General features: G+C 41.4%; 1 protein-coding gene across 7 annotated transcripts in view; it reads left to right on the top strand.

Moving 5' to 3' along the window:
• chd9 (chromodomain helicase DNA binding protein 9) overlaps nt 1-18,000 on the top strand; it is a 73,232-nt gene that overhangs the window by 51,336 nt on the left and 3,896 nt on the right. For 6 of the 7 annotated variants that reach the window (XM_085147709.1, XM_085147851.1, XM_085147771.1 and 3 more), the window contains 26 exons: nt 558-734; nt 845-988; nt 2,356-2,611; nt 2,885-3,095; nt 4,114-4,309; nt 4,634-4,816; nt 5,743-5,928; nt 6,133-6,243; nt 6,375-6,574; nt 6,887-7,086; nt 7,188-7,347; nt 9,919-10,008; nt 10,781-10,884; nt 11,216-11,333; nt 11,470-11,527; nt 11,759-11,807; nt 11,958-12,207; nt 12,622-12,827; nt 13,249-14,121; nt 14,274-14,443; nt 14,582-14,812; nt 15,747-15,921; nt 16,471-16,619; nt 16,832-17,062; nt 17,272-17,421; nt 17,565-17,669. In XM_085147709.1, coding sequence (XP_085003835.1) covers nt 558-734; nt 845-988; nt 2,356-2,611; nt 2,885-3,095; nt 4,114-4,309; nt 4,634-4,816; nt 5,743-5,928; nt 6,133-6,243; nt 6,375-6,574; nt 6,887-7,086; nt 7,188-7,347; nt 9,919-10,008; nt 10,781-10,884; nt 11,216-11,333; nt 11,470-11,527; nt 11,759-11,807; nt 11,958-12,207; nt 12,622-12,827; nt 13,249-14,121; nt 14,274-14,443; nt 14,582-14,812; nt 15,747-15,921; nt 16,471-16,619; nt 16,832-17,062; nt 17,272-17,421; nt 17,565-17,669 — 4,983 coding nt within the window. The remainder of the gene's footprint in view (nt 1-557; nt 735-844; nt 989-2,355; nt 2,612-2,884; nt 3,096-4,113; nt 4,310-4,633; nt 4,817-5,742; nt 5,929-6,132; nt 6,244-6,374; nt 6,575-6,886; nt 7,087-7,187; nt 7,348-9,918; nt 10,009-10,780; nt 10,885-11,215; nt 11,334-11,469; nt 11,528-11,758; nt 11,808-11,957; nt 12,208-12,621; nt 12,828-13,248; nt 14,122-14,273; nt 14,444-14,581; nt 14,813-15,746; nt 15,922-16,470; nt 16,620-16,831; nt 17,063-17,271; nt 17,422-17,564; nt 17,670-18,000) is intronic. The other variant, XM_085147931.1, reaches the window with a different exon arrangement.

The following is an 18,000-nucleotide window of genomic DNA, read 5'->3' on the forward strand; positions in this document are numbered from 1 at the left end:
TGCTCAGGCATATCATAGTGGCTGACTCCTCAACAGCAGCCTGTTGGCTGGCTGGCTAGCTGTGGGAGGGGGTTACTGGATAACTGAGTATCCCTTGAGGACTGTTGTCAAGGCAATGGATACAAATGGAGGGGCGGGGGAAAGCAAAGCTTCCCCAGACAAACAAACAAATAAACAAATAATAAATACTCACTGGCAGGTGCTTGTGTACTGGATATGCTGTAGATAGCCTCCTAACCATAATGTATGTTTTTTAATGTTTGAGAAGTCTAAATAAAGGAAACCCTGTGTTTGCTGTCAACAGCTAAAAAGGTTGCAAATATGTGGGTTTCTAATGTCAACACAGAAAAGGACAAGCTGTGTCAGAAGAACTATGTACCTTTCATGTGCATCTGTTTATAGCACTTTTTCCAGTACATTATTTCAGATTCAGCTTGTGTAAACAGAAAACAAAATAGTTTTAATCACAAAACACATTGAGCATACTTTAGCTGATAAAATACGATATTTTAACTAAACGGATGAAATATGTACACTTCTCCCCTTTTTGTCTTCAGGGTCGTATCATACGTGGTGCCTACAGGTTTCAGGCTGTTATTACCACATTTGAGATGATTCTTGGAGGCTGTCCCGAACTCAATGCCATAGAGTGGCGCTGCGTTATTATTGATGAGGCCCATCGTCTCAAGAACAAGAACTGCAAGCTGCTAGAGGGATTCAAGCTCATGAACCTGGTAGATAAATCATGAGCTTAGAGAAAATTATTACACATTGTCCGAATTTTATTCAGAAATACCAATTGAAGCAATTTTCACTTCACATTTAAACTCTTGTCCTCTTCAAGGAACACAAGGTCCTGCTGACAGGTACTCCTCTCCAGAATACAGTGGAAGAGCTCTTCAGCCTGCTTCACTTTCTGGAGCCGGCACGCTTCCCTTCTGAAAACACCTTCATGCAGGAGTTTGGAGACCTTAAGACTGAAGAGCAGGTGAGCTTAGATATGTGCACATTCTGTCTCAATATTCTCCATGACAAAAATACACCTTAGAGAAAAACTGCATCAATGTGTGTTGTGTTGTTGTGCTTTTATGGTTCCACACAGCACCTTAATATTTGCAGAATCTAAAAGAGATCTTTCTTTTCAGTGTTGGTAATTTTTTTATGAATGGGCAGCCAAATTTCAAACACACTGCTCATCAGATGTGAAGATACTGTTGAACTGGAGCCTATTCTAACTAGGGCACAGTCATAAAACACACACATCCAACACATGGTGAATAATAACAACTAACAACAGGTATTACACTGCTCAATGCTGGACTATGTGACAGTTTCGCAGTTCCTGCTACATACTGCTGTTTGGCATTTCATTTTTAGTCAGTGTTACCAAAGAGGTGTTCAACGGAAGGCTGCTAAAAACATCTCAATGTCAGGAGTGTGGAAGTTGAAAAATTTGGAGCAGCCAGCGTTCAACACATGGAACTAAATTTAGAAATGTGTAATCCTTTTCATAGTAAAAGCTGTTGGTGCTGTTAGGAGACTTATTTTCTCCACACAGCATAACTGATATTAAATGAAGTCCTGCACAGGGTGTGTAATAAAAAAAAGCACTTTGTAAAGCTGGCCTAGTCCTTGGAGTGTAATAGTATCTACACAGTGATGCTGCACTACAGCACAAATTCATGATTTGTGAGATGTAGGTCTTCATAAGATGAGGGAAAGAAATTACTAGACATACATATGAGATGGCCTAGATTATATCTCTTTGGCAAGCTACAATAATAATGATAATATGAAGAAGGTGTCTCTGTAATATAAAATACTGTGCTTGGATCAGCTTTACTCTTCAGCGACTTCTGCTTTAAGAGTGAAATTGTATGTGTTACAATTTCTTAACACCAAATGATGCAAATAGTTTCCCCACTGTGGCATTTCTTAACAGTAGCTGGAAATGAAAACAATTTTGCAGTCAACTGCTGAGCTAACACCGAGTTACACTTCTAGCCAGTGATTATTTACATAATGTATGTCATCTACTTTTAGTGGTTCTTTGCATCACCCACTATACTTGTGAAATACACATTTCCATGTGTAATGATACGTGTCTGTCTATGATATGGAACAGAAATTGAATTTCTTCATTTTTTGCTGCTCTGTAACTTTTAAAATACACTTATTAAATGCAATAAATCTAAATTTGGAAATGGAAATTTGATGACTTGGATAATACTGTTCGTTATAACCCAACACAGCTACAGTTGTATCCTTTTCAAACATACAATTTTTAGCCCCCAAACAAGTGCAGCATAGAAGCAGCTGCCAAAGGTGAGTTCAAACTGTCTCTGTGACCCACAGGTGCAAAAGCTTCAGGGTATCCTGAAGCCTATGATGCTGCGTCGTTTGAAAGAAGATGTGGAGAAGAAGTTGGCTCCGAAAGAGGAAACCATCATTGAAGTTGAGCTCACCAACATTCAGAAGAAATACTACCGTGCCATCCTAGAGAAGAATTTTTCTTTCCTGGCTAAAGGAGCTGGCCCGGCAAATATGCCCAACCTGGTCAACACTATGATGGAGCTAAGAAAGTGTTGCAACCACCCCTACCTAATCAAAGGTAGGACAGCGCTGAAAGCTTAAATAAAGAAGTTCTGTAATAACTGCAAACTAACAACTTTTGTTCTCACCTTCTAGAGCTAACAGCCAAATTTAGCAAATTTAAATTCTTTCTTTAATCTGCTTTTTTATGGTACACAAGTACCATTGTTTCTCATATAATTATGCTCTTATATATCAGTCATTGAATTGAAATCAGGCTTTAAATAAAATAATTAACTTTGACAATACTGCGTCCCTTATTTTTAATGCGCCCATGTCTTTGCTATGACAGGAGCAGAGGAAAAGATCCTAGAAGACTTCAGGGAAGTGCACAGCCCTACTGCCCTAGACTTTCACCTGCAGGCTATGGTGCAGTCTGCTGGGAAGCTCGTCCTCATTGACAAATTGCTGCCTAAAATGAAGGCAGGAGGGCACAAGGTGCTCATCTTCTCCCAAATGGTCCGCTGTCTGGACATCTTGGAAGACTACCTCATTCAGAGAAGGTAACAGGATGTAACTAGACAAACTGTAGTCCTGCAGTTCAAATGTGATATGGCCCTTACTCGCTTACCTTTGACCTCGTTCTATCCAGTCTGATAGTAAGGAAGCACCATATCTGCTGTACACAACCAAACAAGGTTTTAGTTGTACACTTAGTAGTAGTTTTAAATGTTCCTTTCTACCTGCAGTGTTTAAATTTCTAATTTCCTTTATGTTCAAAGAGATGTCAAATTATCACACCAAACTGCCAGGCACTTTACACGACAGCCTGCTATTTTAATCTTCTCTTTAGCATTTTTAACTTGATAATGTCTCAGTTCCTTCACAGGGTTTTAGGTTTAAATTTCAGAGTGCAATACACGGAACTATTTCAATCAGTATACGTGAATTATTTTTTTCCTCTTTCATCAAAGATATAAAGCTAATGTGTACAAACTAAGTTCCAGCTAAAGCCCTTCACTGTCCTGTTCTAGCTCTTCCTTTCTCTTTCTCTTCTTTCTTTCTGCTGGCTGCCCACCAGAAGCTAGAACAAACCTGAAGCTATTGTAAACATGTGAGGTGCTGTGCAACACAGACCTCAGACAGGGTTCAGCAGTAGGTTACAAAAGCCTTCAGGGTTCCATCACATTAGACAAGTGGGAGATTCTGATGTTTCTCTTGAGTGGAAGTGGATAACCTCAGGAAGAGCAAGGGGTAGGACTGTAGGAGGGGATGATTGTGGACACGAGGATGAAAGAGCATACTCACCTCTTGTAGAAATAGTTTTATATTTCTCGGGTTAAGAAAAAGGGAATACAAAACAAAACAAGAATACTTGATAGTGTGAAGACCATAATACTGTAGTCTTGTTTTGAGTATGGATAAATATGGCTGTCAAAGAATAACGCCCACATTTTGAACATACCGAGGTGTTCGATTAGATAAGCACTATACCTGGATCCCATGTACAAGAAGTCAGAATAAACAATTTAAAAAGGTATTGTACAAACATTCATCATATTTATTTCATTTATGTTGCAGGTATCTGTACGAGCGTATTGATGGACGGGTTCGTGGAAATCTGCGACAGGCTGCCATCGACCGCTTCAGTAAGCCTGACTCAGATCGCTTTGTTTTCCTTCTGTGTACAAGAGCTGGTGGGCTGGGAATCAACCTCACAGCAGCAGACACCTGCATCATCTTCGACTCTGACTGGAACCCACAAAACGACCTGCAGGTAGGACTCAGCAGTGGGTTCAGCGAAATGCTGTAGATTATGTTTTATTGCTGTTTCGAGAAAGTGGCATACTAACAGTTATCTGAGATCTGCTCACGCAATTAATAGGCAGCAAAACTAGCCACCATGGGAAGTGCATTACACTGTGTCTAGTCAAAAGTACATGTTGTGAATGCTCAGTCATTCCACAAACAACTTACATGTTATTTGTTGAATCTCATTTTAATGAGTCGTTTAAGAAGAGCTGTCTGACAAATCAATGTGTAGATATTAAAACAAATTATATGCTCGGTGCAGTTTCCTCAGTTTTTGTATACTTTACAGGCCCAGGCTCGCTGCCATCGCATCGGTCAGAACAAGGCAGTGAAGGTGTACCGTTTGATCACCAGGAACTCATATGAGCGAGAAATGTTTGATCGCGCCAGCCTCAAGTTGGGTTTGGATAAAGCAGTGTTGCAGAGCATGAGTGGCCGAGATAACAGCCTGGGAGGAGGCACTGGGGGAGGGGTAAGTTTGAGAATTGTCCATACGGTCTGGAATAGAAACGAGTAGTTAAATCTTAAAATCTTGTAAATTAGAAACCATCTTGCAGAATTACACGAGCCCCAGCGCCAATGACTAATCCCTCATATGGGGAGATGCAAATAAATTATAATAAAATGTTTTTTGTTTTTTGATCGAAGTGTTCTGTTTATTGTTAACGAACAGTACACCGTCCACTCTCTTCTCCAGCTTTGCCATCTTAAACTCTGAAAAGCTGGATATGAAACAAGTTAATGATCTCCTGAAATTTATTACATTTATAAAAGACAAGAGATCAATGCTGCATTTCTTTCAGCTGCCATTCCAGTAACATAAAAGTTGACATACATACCCGGGGATACTGAATTACATTAGGAGGACACTGTAGCAAATGTGAAATGACACTAAGCCAATTTTTTCTTGTCAAGCCAACAAAAAAATAAAAACTAAAACGTGAAGGTCACTCTTAAAATTTCCACTTGATGTGTAACCGATCCTGTTAGACTCTAATCTGTTTGTGAAGGAGTGTGTCAACACTGTGAGGTGTGTAGGTGGATGCTTAGCTGCAGTTTGTGTCCCCTGGGAGTTATATGAACTATAAGGAGGATGTATTAGCAGTTTTCTACATCTGGTCTGACTGAACATATCTGCATACTAAACAAATGCCGGGGTTGGATATATAGCTGCTAATTTTGTCATTTTAATAATTGCTCTAGCTGTGTGCCTGCATTTAGTGTGCTATTTCTGTCAACTGGAGATTTGATCAACTCATGCATTATGTAGTGCCATTCCTCCTGTGGTTCCATTTCACACCTGAAGTCTATTTTGTAATCTGTGAACTATTATCATGTAATTATAACCGTGTTATAGTTTTATGACTTTAATGTGATTTTTTTTTCTTTACCTTACAGGCTGTGCAGCAGCAGCTGTCCAAAAAGGCGATTGAAGATCTGTTGCGACGTGGGGCCTACGGGGCAATCATGGATGAGGAGGATGAAGGGGCCAAATTCTGTGAGGAGGACATTGACCAGATCCTGCAGCGCAGGACAAAGACCATTACCATTGAGTCTGAGGGACGAGGATCCACTTTTGCCAAGGTAAAAAAACAAGAAATCTGATAAATAGAACTCGTTAAGTACAAATGATTTAACATCAGCTTTATCACCTTTTGTGTACATGAGTGTGGAGATTGCATATCGCTGGCTTTTTAAAATTCTCAACCTGTGCCAATTCCTGACACAGGCATACGGGGAAAAACAAATATGATTATAACTTAATGTGATTCTGATGTCTGCTTTCAGGCCAGTTTTGTAGCATCTGGAAACCGTACAGACATCTCCCTGGATGACCCTAATTTCTGGGACAAGTGGGCCAAAAAGGCTGACATTGATATGGATATGGTCAACGGCAGAGTGAGTACCAGACTAAAATGGATACAATATCCACAGAAATGGATAATTGGAATGTGACATACACAGGACATCTATTCCCCTTTAACTGCATAAAAGACATAAAGTCCATGAAATTTTTTCCCCCTCTACAGAACAGCCTGGTCATTGACACTCCTCGTGTTAGAAAGCAGACAAGGCCCTTTAGTGCCACCAAGGATGAGCTAGCAGAGCTTTCAGAGGGCGAGAGTGACGGCGATGAGACCAAACCTAAGCTCAGACGAAACTACGATCGCCTGAACAGCTATGGCCGCACAGAGTGCTTCAGAGTAGAGAAGAACTTGCTTGTCTATGGGTAAGATACATTTAATAAGTTTAACCTAATACTAACTATTAAATAACATAGCTGGTATTTGGAAGGACTCACCTGAATTTTTGTCAACAAAGAGGCTCCTGAAAAATTTGTAATAGATTGAATTAAACATCCTATTATCTCCACTTGAATTTTTCCATTCACATACAAACAAACAAGACCATCAGGATTATAAATTACAGCAATATGCATTTTTGCTTTAACACTTAAAAAACGTCATCCAAACTGTATATAGAGTCTGCTTCCATACTCAAATGAGTATTCCTAAGTGTGGCATTCCCCTTCTGTTTCCAGATGGGGTCGTTGGAAGGATATCCTCAACCATGGCCGTTTTAAGAAGCAGTTGACTGAGTGGGATGTGGAGTCCATCTGCAGGGCCTTGTTGGCCTACTGCCTGGTCCATTATCGTGGAGATGACAAAATCAAAAGCTTCATGTGGGACCTCATAGCCCCTACCGAGGATGGACGCACAAAGGAGTTGCAGAATCACTTAGGTGAGTCTCAGCAATTCAAGCTGACATTTACTGACTTTATTACAATCAGTAAGTAGTAAGAATTAATTTGAACCACAACACTTACTTTTTTATTTTGCTAGGCTTGTCTGCCCCAGTTCCTCGGGGGAGAAAGGGTAAAAAGATGAAGACCCAGTCTAGTTCTTTTGACATCCACAAGGCTGAGTGGCTCAGGAAGCACAACCCTGAGCATATGCTTCAGGACGATGGCTATAAGAAGCACCTGAAACACCACTGCAACAAGTAAGTATTCACTTATGACACTTTTCATCCAATTTGAGTTTCATCAATTAAGACAAATAATGTTCCAAATGACCACAATATAGAGGTTCTATATTGCTATTTCAAAAGCATTATAAGATAAAAGAGAGTATGCATTTAACTGGCTTATAGTGGAGATGGGGACTAATTGTCTATTGCTGTGTTGTTTAGTCTCCCGTGCGTGAGAAAGAGGTGTGTGAGTACTGATGTAAAACTTTAAGCTATTATAGAAACTGGCAGGTGGTGATTATTCTCTTTTAACAAAGATGATCTCGATTTATTTTTCGTGTAATGAAGCCTAAGTGTATGAATATACAGTTTGCACATGGCTCAAATTTTAACCGCGGCACCTTCAAGCAACAATAATTAGGAAGCACTAAAACATGTATTGGAGCTGACAGTCCGCTGATTGATTAACAGACTTCACGTTGAGACTAGCTGATAAGAATCTTCATGAGACTTCAGCCCATCTAATGGCTGTCATAGATCTCTCTTATTTACAGAGGGGGGAATAGCGCTATAAAACGCAGAGCTTGTGTCCATTGGGCTTTGGATGCAGAGCACTGAAGCTTCCATAGAAAGTTCTCCATTGTTTCCTTTTCCAGTATTGCTGAATCCAGGGATTGTCTGATATGTGACACGCCGGGCAATTGGGGACATGCAGCTAGCAGGGTTTGCTGACTTGTGCGTTTTCCCTCTGAGGACCTGGAATGTGACTGGTGGGGTGGGGGTGTGCACTGGCTTCTTAACAGACCCACAAATGTAGGACACAGCTCTTGCACAGCAATGGTTGCTATGGGAAGAAGGGGTAAATTACTGTAGCTTGTTTCCTAAAAGACTTGAAAAGATTAAGCATCAACAGGTTATGAAACTGGGTCATAGTGGGTGATAACAATGTGAACATCTTGGACCTTACTGAATAAAATGCAGTCGATTTTTTTTCCCCTTTTTTACTGCATGCTGAAGAATATAGTTATGAAAATATACTTATACTATGCAGGTTTAAGAAGGCATTTTATGGTCAGTGCGTGTTTTGGATGAGAATATTATCTATGAGGAAGAATCTCTCTGTTACGCTGATGGTGTTTTCTATGTACAGCCCATTGGAGATTTTTTGCATGCCACTCATGTCAGACATACTTGGGTTATTTGTTTTTGAAAGACTGTGTTTGACTGTGCTGAGATCCTCTGCAGCCTCTCTGAGTGAACCACATCTCTCACACACAAACACAAATGCAACTAACAGAGGCTTGGAAAAGGGGTGCTGACAGGCAGAGGAAGCAGCAGCTGCTCCTGGGCGGGTCCAGTCACACAGGAATATGGAGGGTGGAGGACGGAGGGAGGAGGACGTTCAGCTCTAATTTACCAGAGCCACAAGTCCAGGCCGGTCAACATAGACATCCATCACTCCTACAGACGGACAGACTCTGGAGCCCTCCGGTTGTTCATGGTCGTGTCAGTAAATGAAAGAAGGATTTTGGGCTCATTTATAACAATATTTAGCCTAGTTATACCAGAAGAAAGATGGAATGCCTGACATGATGTAGTTGTGAGCAGCAGCCCACAGTTTTTTCAGTGCTCTTGATAGAAAAGCTGTGCTGAAAAGAAGCCTTGGCAGGAGAAGCAATGGATCCATATGATGATGTATGAATATAGTGGTATAAGTGATGAGGAAAAGTGGTCACAAATACAAGGAAGCAGACTAGCCTGCCAACAATGGTACTAACAGAGATGTGACCTAAAAAAATAATTTTAGGATTTTTCAAAATTCATTCATTAATTTATTTATTTTTGTCCTTGAAACCTTAGAACCAAAATTGGCCAACAGGCATCATAATGTATTCTTACAGAATGACTAGACCGTAGGTCTTCATCACCAAGAAAATCTCAAGGCTTGCTAGACGCTACAGCTCTGGTACACCAGCACATCGGTTCCCAGCACTTCACTGTCTGCGCTCAAAGCCTGCTGCCTGTAATGTGCGATCATGCATCACAGAGCTAATGTCTCCCCTGTGAGTCAGCCTCCTCTCTACCTTGTCAGCCTCGACTTCCCAGCCTTCATCTACTGCCAGTACAACCACATGACAACTGGAGAGAGACGCTTGTCTGTTCATTCAGTCCTCAGAGCCGAGCTGTGGATGTGCTCATGACTCCCTTGTGACGTCTATACAATAATGTCACTTTAAGTGATACAATAATTCATAGTTAATTGATCAGTGTTGGCACATATGCCGGTCTCTTCAGAAGAGTTGTGTAGTGTCTCCTGCTCCGTCAAAGGCCTGTACAGTGGAGTATTTATAGCTGTACTTTGCTCTTAGTACACTTAAAGATGAGAGATTATAGGCATAAATTGATGAATGTGACTAAATGTATAAGTGAAAATGAAATGAGTTTACAATACAGTCTGTAGTCTGACCACACATTTAATTGCATTCTGCCCAACAAATTGGTGAGTCTGTGTGCGTACGTCTGTGTATTGTGTATTACTTCTGCTTGCTCAGCAGGGCTGAGTGGTCAGGGCTTTGTTCTGACCAGTGGGTTTTCTCTGTGCAGGGTGCTGCTCAGGGTCAGAATGCTCTACTACCTGAAACAAGAGGTGATAGGAAGCCAGGCCCAGAAGGTGCTAGATGGCGTGGACTCAAGGTGAGCTTGACTTTTACCTAGTCTGATGTCAACTTGGGTTGCTTGCACTGAGAATTAAAACCGTTTATCACTAAGATGAGTTTTTCCTGCAACTCTTATTGCTTGGGTCTCCATTAGAATTTATTTTTGGCAAAGACTATACTATACTCTTCCTAGGACATAACTCATCTGTTTATACTTAGCAGTAGACAGCTTTTAAACCTCTATGCAGCATTTTTATAATTGTACACTAGTCGCAATCTCACTGTACAGAAAAGACCAATGCTTCCTCTGCCTTAATACAACAGTAAATGGCTTGATAGAGATGTTAAATGACAACTCTGATTAAAGGATTAAAGGCGTTGCCACAGACTTCTCTCCTGGAGTGGTGTCATTAGCCTATGGTATCAACCTGTTGAGGGAACAAATGATCAGCCAAATTCATTAGAAGGTTGCAGAGCTCCACCTGCTGGTGAAAGACGGGGCTTATTTATTTTCTGCTCAAGAACAAGATGGTTCAACTACAGTGCTTTTGCATCTTTGACTATTACTATTTACATTTTACAAATAGCTTTGTATGGATTAACAATAAAAGATGTTTGTATTGAAGCAAATAGATGTAGAAGGGTTTTGTTTTTTTGAAGTTGTTTAATCAAATCCAGCTGCTTTTTAACAATACATCAAGAAGTATATTTTGAAAAACGGTCACAGCTATCAGCAAGTATATTGAAATGTATAAACATCACTCCCCATAATACCCGTCTAAAGCTGTGCGTCTTCTTGTCCTCTACAGTGAAGTAAAGATCTGGGTTCCAGAGCCTGACAATTCAGAGCTTCCAGCCCTGTGGTGGGATGCAATCTCTGACAAGTGTCTTCTGCTGGGTGTCTTTAAGCATGGTAACAGTTTTTCTACTAATGTGACTTGCTTGGGGGGGGGGGTCTTTTATTTTGTTTGTTTGTTTGTTTTAAAACTTCAGTACAAAAAATGTAATTCTGGATTTTAAGTTCCAACTAAAAGTTAGCTTTAAGTTAAGCTTTTTCCGTGATGATAGTGGTGAGTTTGGTGAAAAGGAAAAGTCCGTATTTGTTATTTAAAGTACCATCAGTGGAAACCTGCTAAAATATTTTTGGTTGGTGGGAAATGAACCAGCTTGTCTACTTCATATCTGTTTCCATGCATTATCCTTAACTAATTTTGGTGTTTACTTATCTTCCTGTGCTTTCCCAGGTTATGAGAAGTACAACACTATTCGTGGAGACCCTACCCTGTGTTTCCTAGAGCGTGTGGGGAAACCAGATGAGAAGGCCATCGCTGCTGAACAGAGAAACAATGATTTCATGGATGGGTGAGTACACGACACCGTCCTGAACTGTTAAAATACTTTGTCTTTTACTTTAATTTGATTAGGCTGGTCCAGATATCTTTTAATCTGTCATCTGCAAAAAAAAACAACAAGGCACAAACTTTCTCTATGTGGATAGGGATGTGGATGATCCAGAATACAAGCCGGCTCCAGCACTGTTAAAGGACGACATGGAGGTAAGGTCACAAGACTCAAAGGTGAATGTTGCTATTTGATATTTATTCCCCCAAATTTTATTCTGTTCATGTGGATGTAGCGTTTTTCTGTTCAGCTGAACAGAATCAACTTTTTAGGATTTCCTTACCTGGATGATTGAGCATGCATCAAGATATTTGATACTTAATTTGACTTGTTGGGGTTGTCAGTTCTCCGGTATTCTTCTTTAAACATAAATTCTTCTCATTCAGGACGACGCCTCTTCTCCTGGAGACTTGGTTATCACTGACAGTGCTGGAGGTAAGTATTAGATGCTTGTAATTCACAGCAAATTATCATGATTACAAGCACAGGCCTCCCACGGGCAGGAGAAATCTAGAGATTTCAAGTGGTAAATTTAATAAAAACATTAGAAATAATGCCACTCTTTTTGCTGTTTATTTAATTCAGATCCTGTTCCAGTGACAGAAAGTGAAAGTGCCTACTGGCCCTCCCCCTCAGTGCTGACAGCCAGGCTGAGACGTCTGATAACAGCTTCTCAGCGCTACACCAAGAGCCGCCAGATCCTACACATCCACCAGACTCAGTCTCAGTCCTCCCAGCAGACTATGGTGCTGTCTGCGCCACTTTGCCCGCTACCCCCCACGCTCAACGACACCCTCAACCCCAAGATGGCTGCTAAGATTGAACGGCAACAAAGGTTAGAACACAGATTATATCAGTGATGGCTGACAAAGAAGCAATTCAAAATTGATATGCTCTTGTAAAAGCAGAATATTATGTGTCGGGGGATGGGCAGTGTGGGAACCCATTACCCAATGTGCTGACATAGCCTCCCAGAGCAGCAGCCAATTTTCTAGGACTTCAAATGGGCCAATGGATATTCATTTTCAGTTTTAAAAATAGTAAAAATAGTAAATACAAATAAAGATTGTTAACGATAGCCATCAGTTATCTGATGCACTTTTTCAAATTCCATTCTTAGTATCGCAGTTTCAAACGTGACTGGTCAATAGTATGTCAACCACAGACATCAGAAATCTTTTTTTTTTTTGAGAGACAGAGAGCGTATGTTTAATTAATATAATTTAAATTTATTTTCCACTTTCAACAGATGGACCAGACGAGAAGAGGCTGACTTTTATCGCGTTGTCTCCACTTTTGGTGTCGTTTTTGACCCAAACCTCGGGCGGTTTGATTGGACCAAGTTCAGGGCTATGGCTCGGCTGCACAAGAAGACTGATGAGAGCCTGCAGAAATACCTTTGTGCTTTTACTGCCATGTGCCGACGTGTGTGTCGCCTGCCACCTAAAGAGGGAGGTCAGATGCTCATTTTCTTATTTGCAGACATGTATGCAGATCACAGTGTCATATATTATGGTCCAGTCACACCTATATCTGAAGGGAGGATCCTTCAGATTATTTTCAACAGTTAGTGTCTCTAAGCCATTTGATCTGATCAAGAAAATCAATTTAGTTGGATAACTTAACGTGAAAACAGTGCTTCATGTAGTATGTTGCTTACTCAATCCTGACTCCAAGGTTCTGTTTTGGAGGATGGTCTGTAACAACTTAGTAAACAAGCTATATCAGCAGTTCTGAGGTAGACGACTGATAAGGTTAATCATTTGTGGAAAGATAAACACTGTGACATTGACGCTCCAGACAAAAACACGTCTGAGAGTCTCCTGTTGAGAATTTTTTTTTTTTTTCTCAAACCGGCTTGTTCGTTTTGTTCCAGACTCTGCAGTGGACCCTTCTCTAAACATCCAGCCCATTACAGAAGAGCGAGCATCTCGTACCCTGTACAGAATAGAGCTGCTTCGGCAGGTGAGGGAACAAGTCCTTCGACATCAATTATTGTACGAGCGTCTGCCACTGTGTCAGATGAGCTCTGACTTACCTGTTTGGTGGGAGGCTGGTACTCATGACCGTGACCTGCTAATTGGTGCTGCAAAGCATGGCGTAAGTCGCACTGATTACCACATTCTGAGAGACCCTGAACTCAGCTTCATGGCTGCCCAACGCAACTACAGCCAAACAAAAGCTGCACAGCAGCAATCACGTACATCCACACCGCTCTTACACCCTCAGTACCAAGCCACCACCTCAGTGTTGACAGGCTCTCCACTGCCTCCACCCACTCAAAGAGACGCAGACCTATGTGGGGTCACGCCCAAAGTGGAACCAATTTCAGAGGGTGAGGAGAGCAAGGAAAGACAGGGAGCAAGTTGGACCCCGACTCAAGCACCAGCTACTCCCACGGGTCTGGAAGAGAAGCCTGTTTCAGTAGCCAGGGACAATGAAAGGCAGATGGTGGCAGCACGGACGAAACCCCTCACACCCAACTCCTCAGAGAGGAAACCGAAGAAGACCAAGAGGGGCCGCAAGGACGCCAGGCGTGGCACAGAGTCCGACTCAGATGGCTCCTCCTCGAGTTCGACGTCACGCTCTTCTTCCTCTTCATCGTCATCCTCATCTTCCTCATCACATTCAGGGTCCAGCTCCTCCTCTTCTTCTTCATCTTGCTCTTCTGGCTCTTCATCATCATCCTCCTCCTCCTCATCTTCTTCTGATGACAGTGAAAGTGAGGGAGAGGAAGGAAAAAAGAAGGGTGAGTACTTTCTTATGTAAGTTCCAGAAAACTGAAAGCAAGTAATGTTTTGTTAGGAGTGCTGACAGTGAGCTTATCTAGGTTCAAATAAATGCATTTTCTCTGTTGCATTCTTTGTGGATCTCAAATGTCTTTTTGGCGATTTTTCTCAGTCCCCACTGTTACAAGTGTAAAGGGATTTGATGAGGACAGTGTGGCATCTCTGAGCGCTACGCAGGATGAAACACAAGACACCCATGTAGCTGAGAATGGCATCTCCAACAACTCTTCACACCCTTTCCAGGGTGGAGGGTACATGCTGGCTGCATCGTACTGGCCAAAGGTGATTAACTATGTATATGTGCGGTTTGCATAATTTGCTGATGATGTAATGCTGAAAACACATTAGTATGTCCACTCACAGTGTGGTCAGGTGCTGTGGGGAAATCACACTAAAATTCTGTGGCTCTTGCTTTTTAAGGATCGCGTGATTATTAACCGCCTGGACAGCATTTGCCAGGCAGTGCTTAAAGGCAAATGGCCGGGAACACGTCGGGTCTATGAGCCTGGAGGCGCTGTGGCCTCCTTCTACACCACCAAGCTGCTGGACAATGCCAACAGCATGTGCGAGGACCCCTCTGCTTCACCACAGGGGTCAAAGGTGACCAAGCATGTTGCAGAAAACAAGGAGTTCTCAGTAAAACTCAACGATGTATGTTGATTTCTCCCTTCCTCCCCTCCTCCCTCCGCTTCGCCCTAATCCTAGGACCCTACCACTTCCTGCTGCCATGACCGGTGTTAGTTGCCGTGTTCAGCATGTTTCTCTGGTTTTCTTCCTGCTTTCCTTTGGGTATGATTAGTGGTTTTGACTGCCTGGCAGGAGGAGAGATTAATTTAATAGCAGCCTTCCTCTCTTTTCCCACACACTCAATTTGAATTGGGCTCTTGGGCTGTGATTACATGAGCACAAATCAGTCAGTCATGAGAATATAATAAGGTTCAGTCTGAAGCCTCTCTAGACTGAAGGGGGTCTTGCTAATAATCAGATTGAAATGGAAACCTCTGCTGTGGGTGTTCTCTGATATGCTCCTAAGCAATGTGGCCATTAACATGGCAGGCTTCAGATTTGCTTGTATTCATCTTTCCTTTTATGCTGTTTTTTGATGGGGATCATTTTCCAAATTTATGGTTTTTACCATCACAGATCATTAAACACCAGAAGCTTGTTACCTTCAATATTAAGATATTATATGCTGACAGCAGCTATTGCTTTGGCATGGCTTTCAACTCCAGTCTGAAAAAGCTTTACCCACTGCTTTGCTAAGCACTACCCACTGTGTGTCCATGTGTCCCAGTATTACTAACCAGAAAATATCTGAACAAGATTTGTTTTTATTTTGTGAGAAACTTTTTACAAGATGAATTAACAAAGATCTCAAGTCAGCATTTCCACTAAGAGAGAGCAATGAGAACAACACAGTCCTAGTCATCCTTAAATCACGAGACAAAAAGAATGTGATCATTCAGGAAAGTCTCAGACAGACTCAACAAATAAAGTCTAAAGCTTTTCTTTCTTTATAAATCTGTACATTTGCCCGACAGTCATTTTCCTAGACTTGTCTTACACTGTTGTGTCTGTATAACAGGAGGGAGGTCTGAAGTTGACCTTCCAGAAACAGGGTCTACCTCTGAAGAGGCCCCTGGAGTCCGAGGAAGGTCCCCAGGCCCAGCAGCAGTACCTGGCTCGGCTTCATGAGCTCCAGAGTGCCTCAGATACAGGACTTGCTGACATCACCAAACCTCAGTCCAGCTTCCAGACGGGTATGTTTCTTTAAAAATAATCTTCCTCAACAAATTTGGCATATGAATACGCAAATCTCTAGGCAACAGGAAGGACTACTCATATTTGAGTAGGCTTTAGTTGTGTGCAGTTAAACAGTTGGTGTTATCCAAAAAGGGAATACATTGCACTATAGAAATTTATTGCCTGATGATGTGTGCTGTCTAAAATATATCTGAATGTAAATAGAGCAAAGATCTGAGCATCTGTTCCTGCACAGTGTGCTGAAATGGACAATGCTGTTTTTCTTTAGCACCACAAGATGGTAGCAAAGGATCTTTTTAAATTACAGAGAAAAACAGTCTGGACTGTTGCATTGGCTTTGTGTACTCAATACAGACACTTAATAGTCATTAAATATCTTAATTCTGTAAGAAAATCATCTGGTCTGTTCATAATATTCTTAAATGTAAGAAAAAGTTGAAGTCCTGACACCAAAATATGAATGTGGCTCCAATTTAAGAAAAGACTTACAGTTAGCCCTTTTTCTGACACAGTAGTTCACTGCTAACAGGCTGTTTCTCCTCCAGTTCCTACAGGTCTTACTGGTCAGATGAGGCCAAATGGAGTATTAGATGGCCAGCCAGTGGTTAAAAGGAGGAGAGGGAGGAGGAAGAACGTTGAGGGAATGGACCTGCTCTTCATGAACAAGAGTAGAGTCCCAACAGTTCCCGATCAGGTAAGCAGTTGTTTTGTTAGCTGAGCATACTTCTTAGTAAGCGTGTTATGCTAGAAATCAGAAAACAATCACAAATTTCCTGATTTTTTTTTTTATTTTATTTTTTGGAACCAATTATATTTGTTAAAAGTGCTCTTCTGATTTGTTTTTGTTTTTTTAATGGCTGTTCTGCAAAGTATACAGTATATAATGACATGCTCATATGCTTTCAGGTACCTCCAGGGTGGGGGGGTATTGGCCAGGTGGGCATGACTCCAGGCCCTGCATCAAGCTACAGTCAGAACCCCAGTCAGGTCCCTGCAGACACTGAGAGCAGGGTCCCGGTTATCAACCTGAAAGATGGCACCCGGCTGGCTGGGGATGATGCTCCCAGGAGGAAAGAACTGGAGCAGTGGCTAAAAGAAAACCCTGGCTTTGTGGCAGACACAGGAGCTTTTATCTGTGTAAGTCTTTACTTTTTTGCTCCAAGGGCTTCAAATTCTTCTTGTCTGTTGAAAAGAGACAATTTCTGATTAACTAAAATAATAGATATTTAGAAACATTATTTTATTTAGTACATATTTAATTAAAAAACAGAGGAACCAGTATGAGCAGAAAACTTCTTGTAGTTAGACTTTCTATGTAACTAACTGTCGTTACATTTCATGTTTAGGGGGTAAATAAGATGCAAATGCAGTTCCACTTCCAGGATGGTCGGCCAAAGCAGAAAAGGCACCGCTGTAGAAACCCCAACAAGATTGATGTGAACAGTTTGACGGGAGAAGAAAGGGTCCAGATCATCAACAGGAGAAATGCACGCAAGGTGTGTTGGTGGTGTTTTTTAAGTCATAACCAGCCATACAAATACAAAGATGGCTTTTAATTTGTTAATAATCATTTTGATAGTGTGTACATTATAACAGTGATGTGCACTTGGGTTTATGTTGCCTGTATTCTTTCTTGAAGATTGGTGGAGCCTTTGCTCCTCCGCTGAAGGACCTATGCCGATTCCTTCAGGAAAACCCAGAGTACGGAGTCCCGCCTGAATGGGCCGATGTTGTTAAACAGTCGGTAAGTTATAGAGTAACACTTTTATAAAATTTATACCTTATAAAATTTAAACAGGCGTAAGTTCTGCTGTCATGAAGGTTTTAACCTGTTTCTGATCATTTTAGAGACGGCAGTTTGGTGCCATCGAAATGGTTTTTAAATTCACCCCATTCATGTTATTGAGTGCAGATAATAGTAAAACTGGCCTGACTAACCTTAATGCATATGTTCAAATATGTGCTGTTCTTCTCTTAGGACAACATTAGTTTTATCTCAATGAGCCTAATTATGTAACAGTGAACTGTTGTCACTGTCACTACCTGACTATTTTCTTATATTGGGGAATGTACCA

The sequence above is a fragment of the Neolamprologus multifasciatus genome, chromosome 1, assembly GCF_963576455.1.
Source record: "Neolamprologus multifasciatus chromosome 1, fNeoMul1.2, whole genome shotgun sequence".
Taxonomy (NCBI): Eukaryota; Metazoa; Chordata; class Actinopteri; order Cichliformes; family Cichlidae; genus Neolamprologus; species Neolamprologus multifasciatus.